We start from the raw sequence: 15300 nt of genomic DNA, 5'->3' as shown, positions 1-15300 counted from the left end.
AGCAGGCAGATACAAGGAGAACCAGCACCATGTGACCGGCCAGTTCTCCAGGGATGACCAAGCACGTGTTTTGCGAACCACAGTTTGGGAACCTCTGCACTAGGGAAGAATGCAGTCTTATTGTAGGCATCACCATCACGCAGGAAAAGGCAGTCAGTGGAGGAACAATCAGCATATTCAACGTTGCTGAAACTCTCCGGTTAAATGAATAAATAAGTAGTCAGGGAGACCAGGGCATCAGACCAGACTGCCTAAAGCCAGGCTACTCCCATCAGACTGCTTGGGCAAGTGGCTCTCCTCTCCCCCTTCTGTTGGTGGAGCTCCCTGGAGAAAAAACTAGTAAAAACTAGAAACCTAACACTATTTTTGCTCAGAATAGTAGGCACATGAAGGGATTATTCATCCCATCCCTAATTCAGACAAACTTGAGGTCCTTAGCACCGTGTGCTACACTATATGGAAGAACCCTGAAACCAGGGAGAGGGAGGGAAGGGGATGCATTAGCTGATTGAAGTCTTTTCTGTCTCTAGGTCAATGCCTGAAGATCACCTGCAAGCTTCAGCCTGTGAACAACACAGTGGCCCGGCTCATGGGTGGATCAACTGGCAAGGATATGGATATTAATTTATTTCTGGCAGCATTAGTGTCTTCATGTTACCCATTCTGAACAGGTTTCTATAGTACATATTTATCTCATATATGCTTTTAAATTCTGTAAACAGTGCCTAGTTCCTATAGCAACAGGCACTCTACATATCACTAAAATAACTGAATTTTTAAAATTCTACTGACCTTTTGTAGTACTGTGACTGATCAGTTCATCTCACTAGAACTACAATATTTTGCAAAACCACTGAGCAGCTGAAGACCTATTATGAAACAGTAAATTAGCATGCATCAAAAATCAAAAATACGTTCTTGTTTGGCGAATCACACAGGACTGCCATCAAGAGCATTTTACGCCTATGACTGGACTTAATTTCTATATCAATATTGGCAAGTTACAAATAGAAGAACAAGATTGTAGGCTTTTTGCAACAGAGACATGCATTTCTGTTCTGTTTGTACAGCACCTAGCAAATAGCGTCCTTTTGATGACAGTCCGAGGCACTACAGTACAACAAACAAATAATAACTAGGAATGTGACTTTAGAAATCAGGATATTTCCAAAAATAACAGTAAGGGAGAACTGAGTTCAATCACATAAAGGCAATCAATAGAAAGTACTTAAGTCGGAAAAATTAATCAGGCTTTTTCTTTCTTAAGCAACGGGTAAGTAAGCAGGGTAAACTGCATACAGTTCTCTTCTCTCCATTCACCCCAAATAAATATTTTTTTTTTTACCTCAACTGGATATACCACTGTGAAACATTGCCTCTGAGCTACCGTCCTTCCTTTGGCTCCTACTCCAGTTCCTTTGCCTTCACCTTGACCTTCAAAGCCTTTAGTGGCCTAGGACACTGCTACATCAGTGTCATCATTTGTATCCATGGGCTCATCCACACTCATCCGTGGTTAATGCAGTGCAGAAAGTCCAGAAAAAAGCACCGCAGAGCTGGGGATAAAGCATTCTTGGCTGAAGGAGCTCAGCTGTGGAACAAAATTTCAGTGAAGATCAGAACAATACAGAATCTCATCACCCTCAGGCAATTCTGAAAGACTCTCCTCTCTGATACAGCATTTCTTCCATAATCAACATGATAATGACAATAAAAACATCTGTTCCACCTTGTGTTTAGCTGTGACATTCTGAAACAGAGCTCTGTGTAAACTTGAAAGCTTGTCTCTCTCACCAACAGAAGTTCTTCCAATAAAAAATATTACTTCATCCACTTTGTCTAATAAAAACATTGGTATTTACTCTTAACAATTTAAAAATATTTTTTTAAAATTAGATCTTTCCAATTTCATTGATATCTGTATACAAGTGAGACACAGATTTTAGTGATGTAGGAAAATGTGATGAGGGAAAAAATATCCAAGGCATAGATTAAGTTAAATTGACCCCGTTTAAAAACAAAATGCCTTTAACCCCCTCCCCCCACCCAATCTGAAACTACTGCTATAACTGAGTTAATTCATATACATCCATAATTATTCCTGAAATTTTGGGATGCCAAAATATAACAATTCTTTAAAAAAAATAAAAGGAGACTACTTTACACTTACAACAGTACATGTCAGCTGAATGCTTTACAAACGTGGGCATTTAGCTCCATTTTAAAAATGGGGAAAGCGAGGCACAGAACGGTTAAGTGACTTTCTCAATGTTGCAGGGAGATCCAGTGGCAAACTCTGGTATAGAAACTATGTCTAAAAATGGCCTTTCATATCTATATAATTCAATTGATCAGAGCTCTAATATTCACTCAATAATATACATAATTTTATTTGCTACAAATTAAATGCTCTCTTTATTGATATGCTTACACACAAAACATGATCACATTTAAAAAAAACAAACATACTAAAGATCTATTCGTTCCTCACTGTACTTATGGGGCCAGAGTAGTTTTTCCTCAGTGATGTGCTGTAGTGGTTTCCCTTCTCCCCCATTAACCAGTTTAGCAGAGAGCTTTTTGTAAACTGAGCTTTATTTGTTCTCAGGAAGACTTAGGATCACCATGAGTGTCATGACTGAAGACTGATCCTGAAAAGCACACAGTGCCCTTAAACTCCCAATCAGTTTTAACTATGGATGATCGGCACCTCTCAGGATTAGGCCCCTAAGGAATACAGTAGAATAGGACATAAAAAACTCAGAACTGCTGGGATGCAAAACACAAAGTTACAGGTCCCTCTAAAGTATGTTTTACTTTAAAGTTATCAATATTTAACAAAACTCAAAACTACTTAAAAAATAAAGCCAAAACTCAAAAGGTTTCTAATAAAGATAAATCTAATACAAGTTTATTCTGTAATTTTTTTTGTCAAAAACAAGACAAATGTATAGAAACGTCCAAGAAATTTGTTTTTAAAAATGAAGCCAGGCAAATTACAAAGTATTACTCTTTTTAAGATCTCTTGGTACTGAATTGTGCTCAGTACAGTCTGTTTAACTGCAGTGTTCCCTCAGCACAGTCCCATTATTCTATAGCCTCTGTGTTTGCTTCATTAACAGTTGCATTAATCACTCTTCTCTTCTCCTTGATAATGTCTGTATTCTGGCTTCAGCTCCCATGTGTTTTTGTGGGTCCCCTTAACATTGTAGATCCCTATTTCTCTCAAAATTTCTTTCAAGTATATCTGAAAAGAAACAAAAACATTTACATTACAAAGACAGGCAATTACTGTAGTTCTAACTGAAAACAACGAACATGATCTGCCAACCCACATTTACACTGTTAATAAAAATGATAATGAAATAATCTGACAATTACCAATAACAATTTCTTTATAAGGTTTAATAGTATAATGGAACTAACTTCTGACACTCTGTGCGATTAGGTGTGCAATAATTGCATTTTGAATGAATGTCTGACAGGTTTTAAATCCCTTGACTACAATACATATTAAAACAGAAGTAGATTTAATAGTCAAGAATGCATCCTTGGAACTGGAGAAGGAACAACTGAGTCACAACTATGACAGTTCTTCAGTTGGCCTCATTGTTTAGTTTAGAAGTGCAGCACCTCTAGCGAGCTGAACTCAGGGACAGAGGTTGGGGCAGCAGGTGCTTGGAGTGTCACAGATGCAGTATTCTTAACATCCCAGGAAGGAGGATTATAGAATATCTGTAGAGCACATGTAAATGCAAAGCATTAATACTCAGAGGCTGAGAGGCAAGAAGGATCCCACAGCATACTGATTTGTTGGGAGATTAGAAAAATCAAAAGGCTGCGAGATGCCGAAGATACCATATGCTTTACAAATGTAGTTACGCCAAAATTCAGTGTGAACCATTTTATTTATCTTTCTATTGGACAATACTACAATGCTACAAAGGAGTCCGAGTGACGAAGTGCCTTCAACTTCAAAGGCCCAGAAATATGGCAGGAGGTCACATGTTCTGATGGTGAGCTTCTGAGAGTAGGAGTTTCAGGAGGTGACTGTACGCTGTCCCAATCACCTCTGTTGATACATTAGGGGAGTAAATACCTGAGAGGGTGAAGAGCTATTTCAGCTAAAGGACACTGTTGGCACAAGAACAAAAGAGTATAAAACTGGCTGCGAACAGATTTAGGCTGGAAATTAGAAGGTTCCTAACCATCAAACAGATGAAGCTCTGGAACAGCCTCCCAATACAAGTTGTGGAGGAAACCACTTTAATTAGTTTTGAGAGAGCAGGACAAATTTATGCATGCAACTGTATGACCGTGTTGCTTGTGATGGCAAGGGGCCGGGCTTAGCAGCCCTAGAGCTCATTTGTGGTTTATATCTTATGCTCCTAAAAGCTCATGTTTTAGCCAGCCACCTGTGAGGGTCAGGAAGGGATTCCTTCCTCCCCGCCACACATGTATTCTGGGATGTTTTTGTTCTTAATCTTCTTTCTCTGAAGCAGCAGGAATGGCTACAGCTGGAGATGGGTCATTGGATGGGGAGGGTCAGGGCTTTAAGGTGGCATCAAGCATCCTCTCTCAGATGCTTGGCTGGCTGGTTCTTGCTCACATGGCCATGGTCTAAGTGATCACCATATGTGGGATTGGGAAGGAATTTCCCCCCAGGTCAGACTGGCAGTGACCTTGGGGATTTTCCACCTTCCTCTGCAGTGTGTCAGTGCAGCTCACTTGCCAGGATTATCTGGGTATATCTCATTTCCCTATCATGGCAGGGGCCTCAGGCACAGGTGCACCTTGGTCCCTCCTATTCCCTGCCTGTGGGACATAATAGTCTAGTCTATTCTGGGCTGTTATACTTTGGTCTAATTTCAGTTGTTGGGTTTAGTGTTGGTGGCCTGTGATATAGAGGCGATCAGACTTGATGATCTGGTGGTCCCTTCCTGCCCTTAAACCCTACGACTATGACTCAGCCTATTGGCAGTACTGCTCGTTCACTGGATCTTCAGTTGCTTCTGGATGTGCAGATGATACCAGTGACCAACAGTGCTTTTTTCCCCATCTGCTTTTAGCCAGAGGTTGCAACCTTTTCTTTCAGATTGCTACAGTGATACAAACCTGAAGTGACAAAAGTTTGGACTTAGTGCCAGTATTCCACAGGATTTGTTAAATATCAACATTCAATACCTCAGAAAGCATCTTAGCCAATTGTTTTAAAACTCTTGGGTGAACATTATATGGTCCGGCAGATTTTAAAATGTTTAACTTTAGTAGCTATTTAACATCCTACCTAATTACTGCCAGAATAGTTGTGATAAAAAAAAAGTCATCCCTTTAAGATGTGAGTATATCATCTTGCTTTCCTCCAAATAAAGAACACGTATGTATTGAAAAATGCCTTCCCTTCATCATTACTTACAATTTTACCAACCCCACCTACTAACAGATTTGTACGATTGTTAGGATTTCATTTGTTCCAGATATTTTTTTTTAATTGTGGTTATTGGTCCATAATAATCTACCCACGACTTTATGAAAATATTTACCATTTAAATTATTGCAGTGCCCGGAGTCCCCAGTCAGGATCATGGCACTGTTTATACAGTGCCAGAATAACAGAAGTAGATATTGGTCCCTGCCCCAAAGAGCTTACAAGCTGGCTAAAGCTAATAATCTTTTTGACTGTGAAATAGTTAACAATGATTACATCTAAAGATTAACTACAAAGAAAAAAAATTGGGGTTGTGGTCTCCTTTTGCTTCTTTATAATGTATATTGGAAAGTTTTGCTGTTTTTTTATTTTATTTTATTTTTTTTAAATAAAGGATTAGATATTCAGTTACTGCCTACCCTGGAATACTATAGCAACCACAGTTTGAGAATCACTACATAAAATTTATATCCTGACATAGGTATAGTGTGAGCACTTTCAAACTCATTCTACAAAATGTATTGATCTGTGTTTGTTAGAACTTTTACAGCTTTTACATCTCTAGTGACTCTAAATGATAACATCTGCCTAACCTTTCTCTTACATCTGAGCCCATGGAAAGCAGACATTTGTTGATACACCAGCCTACCCTCTCATCCTTGAGTAATTTTATCTCCATCCCATGTTTTACTTGGAGCAGAGACTGACACAAGGAAGAAAGGAGAGCAGCAGAATATGGACCCTGGACTTCAGAAAAGCAGACTTTGACTCCCTCAGGGAACAGATGGGCAGGATCCCCTGGGAGAATAACATGAAGGGCAAAGGGGTCCAGGAGAGCTGGCTGTATTTTAAAGAATCCTTATTGAGGTTGCAGGAACAAACCATCCCGATGTGTAGAAAGAATAGTAAATATGGCAGGCGACCAGCTTGGCTAAACAGTGAAATCCTTGCTGATCTTAAACGCAAAAAAGAGGCTTATAAGGAGTGGAAGATTGGACAAATGACCAGGGAGGAGTATAAAAATATTGCTCAGGCGTGCAGGAGTGAAATCAGGAAGGCCAAATCACACTTGGAGTTGCAGTTAGCAAGAGATGTTAAGAGTAACAAGAAGGGTTTCTTCAGGTATGTTAGCAACAAGAAGAAAATCAAGGAAAGTGTGGGCCCCTTACTGAATGAGGGAGGCAACCTAGTGACCGAGGATGTGGAAAAAGCTAATGTACTCAATGATTTTTTTGCCTCTGTCTTCACGCACAAGGTCAGCTCCCAGATTGCTGCACTGGGCAGTACAGCATGGGGAGAAGGTGACCAACCCTCTGTGGAGAAAGAAGTGGTTCGGGACTATTTAGAAAAACTGGACGTGCACAAGTCCATGGGGCCGGATGCGCTGCATCCGAGGGTGCTAAAGGAGTTGGCGGGTGAGATTGCAGAGCCATTAGCCATTATTTTTGAAAACTCATGGCGATCGGGGGAGGTCCCAGATGACTGGAAAAAGGCTAATGTAGTGCCCATCTTTAAAAAAGGGAAGAAGGAGGATCCGGGGAACTACAGGCCAGTCAGCCTCACCTCAGTCCCTGGAAAAATCATGGAGCAGGTCCTCAAGGAATCAATTATGAAACATTTAGAGGAGAGGAAAGTGATCAGGAACAGTCAGCATGGATTCACGAAGGGGAAGTCGTGCCTGACTAACCTAATTGCCTTCTATGATGAGATAACTGGCTCTGTGGATGAGGGGAAAGCAGTGGATGTGTTATTTCTTGACTTTAGCAAAGCTTTTGATACTGTCTCCCACAGTATTCTTGCCACCAAGTTAAAGAAGTATGGGCTGGATGAATGGACTGTAAGGTGGATAGAAAGCTGGCTAGATCATCGGGCTCAACGGGTAGTGATCAATGGCTCCATGTCTAGTTGGCAGCCGGTTTCAAGTGGAGTGCCCCAAGGGTCGGTCCTGGGGCCGGTTTTGTTTAATATCTTTATTAATGATCTGGAGGATGGTGTGGACTGCACTCTCAGCAAGTTTGCAGATGACACTAAACTAGGAGGCGTGGTAGATACACTAGAGGGTAGGGATCGGATACAGAGGGACCTAGACAAATTAGAGGATTGGGCAGAAAAAAACCTGATGAGGTTCAACAAGGACAAGTGCAGAGTCCTGCACTTAGGACGGAAGAATCCCATGCACTGCTACAGACTAGGGACCGAATGGCTAGGTAGCAGTTCTGCTGAAAAGGACCTAGGGGTCACAGTGGATATGAAGCTGGATATGAGTCAACAGTGTGCTCTTGTTGCCAAGAAGGCTAACGGCATTTTGGGCTGTATAAGTAGGGGCATTGCCAGCAGATCGAGGAATGTGATCGTTCCCCTTTATTCGACATTGGTGAGGCCTCATCTGGAATACTGTGTCCAGTTTTGGTCCCCACACTACAAGAAGGATGTGGAAAAATTGGAAAGAGTCCAGCGGAGGGCAACAAAAATGATTAGGGGTCTGGAGCACATGACTTATGAGGAGAGGCTGAGAGAACTGGGATTGTTTAGTCTCCAGAAGAGAAGAATGAGGGGGGATTTGATAGCAGCCTTCAACTACCTGAAGGGGGGTTCCAAAGAGGATGGAGCTCGGCTGTTCTCAGTGGTGGCAGATGACAGAACAAGGAGCAATGGTCTCAAGTTGCAGTGGGGGAGGTCCAGGTTGGATATCAGGAAAAACTATTTCACTAGGAGGGTGGTGAAACACTGGAATGCGTTACCTAGGGAGGTGGTGGAATCTCCTTCCTTGGAGGTTTTTAAGGCCCGGCTTGACAAAGCCCTGGCTGGGATGATTTAGCTGGGAATTGGTCCTGCTTTGAGCAGGGGGTTGGACTAGATGACCTCTTGAGGTCCCTTCCAACTCTGATATTCTATGATTCTATGATTCTATGAACATATGCAAGAAAGATTTGGCCAACTTTATTTTTTGGCTTTAAGAACCTTAAAAAAATGTGCTCTCTATCTTTTACAGATTCTGATCATTAGTATTCTCCCACATCAAAATTTTACTAAGCAAAGCACAGTCTATCACCCGTTCTGTAACAATTGTTACTCTAATTAGATTTATGTAGGAAAATCGTTCTTAAAATCCATTCTGAGGATATTTAAAAATAATTTCCCCTTTATTATGTAATGATTATAAATAAACCTGAATTAATAATTAACCACACATACAAAAAAGCTATTTTTTCATTATCCTTTTTAGGTCTTCAATTAAAATGATTATTGGTACAAATGGCAAACAAAGAACACAGCGTTCATTTTGTACTGAATGGATGACTCTTCAATGTCTGAGTTTTAAGTGTCATAGAGCACTAACCCCAGCAGGTGGCAGCAATGGATTAAAGGAAACGGAGATGCACATTACTGCGTACAGATGAGCTTCCCTCCAAACAACATACAGCTGCCTTCATACACCTCTACCCCAATATAATGCAACCCGCTATAACACGAATTTGGATATAACGCGGTAAAGCAGCGCTCCAGGGGGGCGGGGCTGCACACTCCGGCGGATCAAAGCAAGTTCGATTTAACGCGGTTTCACTTATAACGCGGTAAGATTTTTTGGCTCCTGAGGACAGCGTTATATCGAGGTAGAGGTGTATTACAAACTAGAGAGACTTTTCAGCTGCCTGAGTGAGTATTCATATAAGATTCTAGGCCAGGCAGATCAATTATGTGAGCTTTTTGTTAAAATGATACTGGTAGAGTGCAGTATATTTTCAAAAACGTGCATGCCATATGTACAATTAACAGGATCTGCATGCAAGTACACTGAAGCATGCACACGTGGAATTAGGCAGGCATTCATTTTCAACTCTTGTGCACTCGTGCATGGGGAACTTTGCACTTCATAGCATGGCTTGAGAGTGCTTGGGATTAAGACAGGGGGGCAAACTACGGCCCGTGGGCCGGATCCAGCCCGCGGGATTGACCCTGGTGGTGAAGTGGCCCCCGGGTGTGTGCGTGGGAGTGGGGGCGGGGGGAGGCAGAGGGTCCCACATACGTTGCCCTTGCCTCCAGAAACCATCCCCCACAGCTCCCATTGGCCAGGAATGGGGAACCGCAGCCAATGGGAGCTTACCTGGAGGCGTGGCAAGGCCAGCGCATGCAGAGCCTGCAGTCCACACCCCTGCCCTGAGCCCCTTCCTGCACTCCGCATCCCTCCTGCATCCCAAACCCCTTCCCTGAGCCCCCTCATATGCCCCGCACCCCTCCTCTGTCCCAATCCCTTGTCCTGAGCCCCTTCCTGCATATCACACCCCCTTCCACACCCTGCACTCCCTCCTGCACCCCAACCCCGTGCCCCAGCCCTGCATACCATTTCCCCACCCAGATGTGGCCCTCAGCCCAAAAAGTTTGCCCCCCCTGGACTAAGATCTATTTATGGAATCAAGGCCAAATTCTGTCCTTGAATATGTGCACAGCTATCACTGAAGTCCATGGAAATTAAGCACAACAAAAGCTATATACCCACCTAACCACATTAAGCAGTTATTGGATTGATTTGATTAATTTATGGCTTAGGAGAGAGGTTACACAACTGCAAAATGCTTCTGTGGAACAGAAAGCATAGCATGAGGAATACAATACTTATAAGCATTTCTCAACAGAATTCATAGAACTAGGCACTTTATTTTATTTACCTTGTATGCAGGTGGATTCTGGAGTGGTAGATAAAATCCCTGCACCCCCCAAACCCTTTGAAAACAACAAAGCATTCTCCATATCTGTACACATACCCTTCTCCCTGCCAGCGCCAAAGACTGGAGAGCAGGGACTGGGAGCTTTGGGGATTAGTAGAAATGAGATTTCTTTGCCAATCCTAGAGTCTCTCTCTTTAGTGTAACTCAAAATTATATCAGAAAGTAACAAAGGAAGTCTCTCCTGTGGGAACAGTAAAAACAAGTTCACAAGAATAATGCAAAATAGGACTGACACTGAGGTCATTAGCTTGTTTTTGTTGCACTTCTGTGCTTGAGAAACTTCCCCTTGTTTTCAGTGAGTCCTGGGTTAGAATAAAGAGAAAAAGTAACTGGTAGGGGAACCTCTCCCTTTTGCCACAATTGGGGGGAGAGGGCAGGAAGTTTGGGAACAGAGGGTAAAAGGTAAACACTTCATAGGAGCGCTGATTCTAAGGTTTCTTTTGATTAGAATAAAAAAGGTGTATTTTAAGAAAGTTAGAACATTGCTACCTAAAACAAACACATTCTAAAAACTACCTTTTTTCCTCGTCAAGAGAAACTAGTGGGGAGTAGAGCTGCAATATCTCCCTTGATTGAAAACTCACAGACCTCAACTACCCGTAACGTAAACCAACACTACATTTAAAAGTAAAGCACTTGGATTTTCCTTCAATCTCCATCAAATTTGCACTCTAGCACAAATCCTTAACAGAGACGTCAAATGCTTTCCTATAATTTATATACTATCAGATCAACACATCTGACTGTCACACATTGCATGCTTTTGGGAAGTCATTTTGCCGTAACATTGCTGAGGTTACTGTTAAGGATAAGGCTCGATGAAGTTGGGCTACATATTGATGTTGGATATCAGCTGGAGATGGGAGCTGAAGCCTTCAGGAGTGTCAGAGTGTGTTACAGGCACTATGAAGATGAAAAGGAATAAACAAGTCTTTCCCCTTAGCTTATTTCAAGGCTTTTAAGGTTCTGGGCGGATGGGGTGTGTCCTGTCACAGGCTTAGCTATCACAAAATAGTTTTTGTTAGCTAAATTCCTAGTTTTTCCTCACAGCTTTGGTGTACCTCAGAGGAAAAGCTCGCCAGAGTCAGGGATAAGAAGTGGTGCCCCTCTCTACAACTCAGAGAGAAAAAATGTTCAGGCTGTTCGTATGTTGACCCTCTGGAAGAGGGAGAGAGACTGTGATATGCCTCAGTGTATTCCTTGGGTCGATATAACATTTTAGGCCCATTAAAGTTACTGAAAGCAAGCACACCAAGAACAACCCTTTATGTTTAACAGTGACTACATGAACAGTCAGCAGCTCTTCCCTCGCTGTCTTCTAGGTTGGGATTCATTGTTGTTATCAATGATAAATAGCAAGGACATTTAAAACAGCACCAAAGAGATGAGATTTGAATCCCTAGTGTCCTTTCCCATTTCAGAGTAATTTCCCCATGGCCATGGGGGCCTCTTTGGAGAAGTGGAGGGAGAATGTGCAAACCTCTTTATTTTTAGCCTCAGTCAGTAGTTTCTGGCATTCACACTGTGGCAGATTTATCATCAAATTAAAATGTGATGGGTTCAGCTTGGCACATATTTTATGTTATGGCTAAGAAGTTATAAAATATTTTGTAGACAAACACTATCAATGTATAATTGATATTTAGGAATCAGCACATGAGGAACAACAATGTTGCCAGAGGACTGGTCTCAGAGTTTTTTCAGATTTAATGCAAAAGGGGTGCAAAGAAAAGGCAATCCCATAGGGGAATAACTGCCAAAAGACACTATTTTTTAAACTCTTATGCTCAGTGTATCAATTCACTTTTCACCAAACCACCATGAAAAAGTCAGACAGTGCTCAAAGTTTATATTAGGAGTACTTGTGGCACCTTAGAGACTAACAAATTTATTAGAGCATAAGCTTTCGTGGACTACAGCCCACTTCTTCGGATGCAGTCCACGAAAGCTTATGCTCTAATAAATTTGTTAGTCTCTAAGGTGCCACAAGTACTCCTGTTCTTTTTGCGGATACAGACTAACACGGCTGCTACTCTGAAAAGTTTATATTCTATCTTTTGGGTTTTGCCACTTCAAAAAGATTTTTACAAAATAAAGGGTTTAAAGCTTCTGTTAAAACTGAACTCCGTAACACAACCTTAACTAAGGTGCTGTCACCACTCCATCATAATGGATCTACTATACAAAAACTGCTGCTGTTACCTAGAAAATGTAAGTTCTTGGAACAACTCTTCCAACAGCAAAATACTGAGCAGAGAAGTAGTTTAGTTAAAATTACAACTAAACCCCATCCCCCATTGGCTTAGGTCCTTCTTCTCAGTCCGAATCCAGAAGGTCATTACAAGCAACTGTTCCCCCATCTCTAAAGGCCTCTCCTGCAGAGTCAGACAAAACTCAAGACTCCACATTATTATTAATGGTTGGAGAGGGTGAAATGACACGGGCTGAAGTGTCAAGATTTTGCATGTTATAACTTGATCCCCCTCCTCTCCTTTCCACCTAACCTAACTCCATCTCCCAGCTTTCACAATGCCCAGTGGAAATAAGCATCCAGATGGCACAATGAAGTCATTAAAGAGAATTCATCTACTCACTAATATCCTGCACTGGCTTATTATAGCCTAAGCATCCTTTGGATTACTCAGTGCTATTGGATGCTCAAATAGTCATGGCAACTAAGCCACCCACTTTCATCTGTGAGTGGTCTGGAGACTGCACTGGGCTGTGCTATTGCACTCGCTCCTGGCCAAGTGATCCATGCCTTTGGTGACCGTCAGGCTGATTAGTGGAACTCATCTCTTGGAATGAAACCATGTGCCCTGAAAAAGCTCCAACTGGAAGAAAATGCTCCCATTTTCTGTCTGCTTACCAACACCGATCATCATGAGTACATCACTCCATTCTCTACCATCTGCACTTGCTCCCCTTTGATTACACAATCCAATTCAAGGTCTCTGTTCTGATATTCAAAACCCTCCCTGGGTTTGGTTCTGGCTGCCTATGGGTATGGCTACACAGAAGAAGAAAAGAAAAAAAAATTGATCCACAGCATTGAGTCTCAGAGCCTGGGTCAACTGACTCAAGCTCATGAGTCTCACACTGCAGAGCTTAAAAGAGAAGCGTAGACATTTGGGCTTGGGCGGAAACCTGGGCTCTGAAACCCGATGAAAGGGCAGGAGCCTGAACCTCTACTCTGCTATTTGTAGCCCTGCAGCATGGGCCTGAGTCAGTTGGCCCGGGCTCAGAGACTTGCTGCCACGGAGGTTTTTTTTGTTTTTTTTTTGCTGTGTAGCCTACCCTAAAAGATCACCTCTACCTCTGTGACCAATACCTCCCAAAACAGCTACATTCCACTGGAACAATTACACTGTTAGATTAGACTGAATGCCTAAGTATTAACACACAAATGAGCATAATAAATATACCAGTCTGCATCTAGAATTCCCATATCAGTACAAGTCAGTTTTATGCTGTTTTTTTTTTTTTTTTTGCAGTCTGAAGCAAAATTGTAAGTGATCAGGATTCAAGGCAACTTCCATAAATATTCTTCCTTTATGAAGAGAATGCCTTGAAAATGCTGAAGCTGAAAACAACAACAAAAGCAAGAGTCTCCTTGGGCAGATACAGAACCATTATAAAGGACGTCAATTAATTAACTTGCCGTGTTTCACTGAATACACAGCACTCATTACAAAATTACTTGGCAACAAACAATAAGTAGATAACATTACTGAATCACACCGCTGAGTCTGAAAACGTAGCCAACTACATCATTCAACCAAAGACAACCTTCATTCCACACCCCCTAATTGATGTTAAAACTATTTTTAGAATCTGGTTGTGGATTCAAGGACTTTTGTGGAAGGGGATGCTAGATTATTTTCTGCCCATGTATGTACATATGTAGATAAGGCAAAAGTGTTCAGATGATCTTAGATGCATGAATTGTGCATCTTCAATTCATTTCTCAACTTCAGGCCCAGGATTTATTTCCTGAGCCTTTGCTTGATGACTCTGTCCACTTTTAAATCTACAGGGACAGAAGTGAGTGGTCTCTTTTTAGAGAGACTTCTCTTTGAGCATAAGTGCACCTGCAAATGCTCCTGCTATCTGGATGGCCTCATCTGCCATTTGTCTCAAATGTTCTTAAGGCCAACTGATTATCAGTTTCACGTTGATTTTTTGCTGTCACACAGTAAGCTTTTTCTCAGTGCCCCACATTACACCCATTCTTTGTCCCCCTTCTTTGCTTTTCGCATCCTTCTTTATCCCTTTACACTTGCCCTTTGCTTCAGATCATGCTCCCTAATATAAAAGCAACTTTTTTTGAAGTGAAGAAAGTGATAATGAAATTAAACCTTCTCTAAACCCATTGAAACTAGTAGGAGTTGTAGCAGTCTCTTTCCCTGGTACATGCATATAAGTGCCTCTGGTCAGAACATAATTAAAATTCTCCAAGAAACTTGTTGCCCAGCTCTTACAGATGATTATAAAACACTCAAGCATAATCAATATTATGTGCAAGAGTTAATTAATGCAATATGAAGGAAAACAAGCATAGAAAAAAGTCAGGACATTCCAAAATTTTAAAGTTTTTTTTTAAACACAATGTTAACTTGGCTACACTGCACATTGTGTATATTTGAAAACTCTCCCAAAATAAAATATAGCATAGTTGTGCAACTTCACCAAGTTAAAGCCTCCAAATACAATATTATCTCAAACTTGTGGCACATTAAATTGAGAAAATTAAGAGCAATTGAAAAGTATGGGAGGGAGAATGCTACTATCAGTGAATGCTACCACTGTCAGCAAAATTTGAAAAAGGGCAACAGAAACAAACAGGAACTCTATTAAAAAGCCAAACTGGAAAACTCTAGTCTACAGCAATACAGAGTATTTGATAAACCAATCCCCATTGACAGAAAAATAAACAGTAATGAGAAGAATATGATTTCAGAGCAACTTTTGAACTTCCCACTGCTCAGGTTAGACGGAAGATTACATAGGCTGCATTGGTAAGGAAGTCTGATGTCCTGGCACAGTATCTTCCAGTGGTCTGGCTGAAAAAACTCAAAATAAACTGAATCACCAGCTACTGCTCATTGTTTTCTGTTCTTCAGCAATATCCATTATTTTAATGTT

General features: G+C 41.4%; 1 protein-coding gene across 2 annotated transcripts in view; it reads right to left on the bottom strand.

The window, feature by feature from the left end:
* Positions 1–2587: 2587 nt before the first annotated feature.
* GTF2F2 (general transcription factor IIF subunit 2) overlaps positions 2588–15300 on the bottom strand; it is a 132359-nt gene continuing 119646 nt past the window's right edge. For both annotated transcript variants that reach the window (XM_054014326.1, XM_054014316.1), the window contains one exon: positions 2588–3247. In XM_054014326.1, coding sequence (XP_053870301.1) covers positions 3128–3247 — 120 coding nt within the window. In that variant the 3' untranslated portion in view covers positions 2588–3127. The remainder of the gene's footprint in view (positions 3248–15300) is intronic.

This window comes from Malaclemys terrapin, chromosome 1 (assembly GCF_027887155.1).
Source record: "Malaclemys terrapin pileata isolate rMalTer1 chromosome 1, rMalTer1.hap1, whole genome shotgun sequence".
Classification (NCBI taxonomy): Eukaryota; Metazoa; Chordata; order Testudines; family Emydidae; genus Malaclemys; species Malaclemys terrapin.
This window is presented reverse-complemented; position numbering and strand designations above follow the sequence as displayed.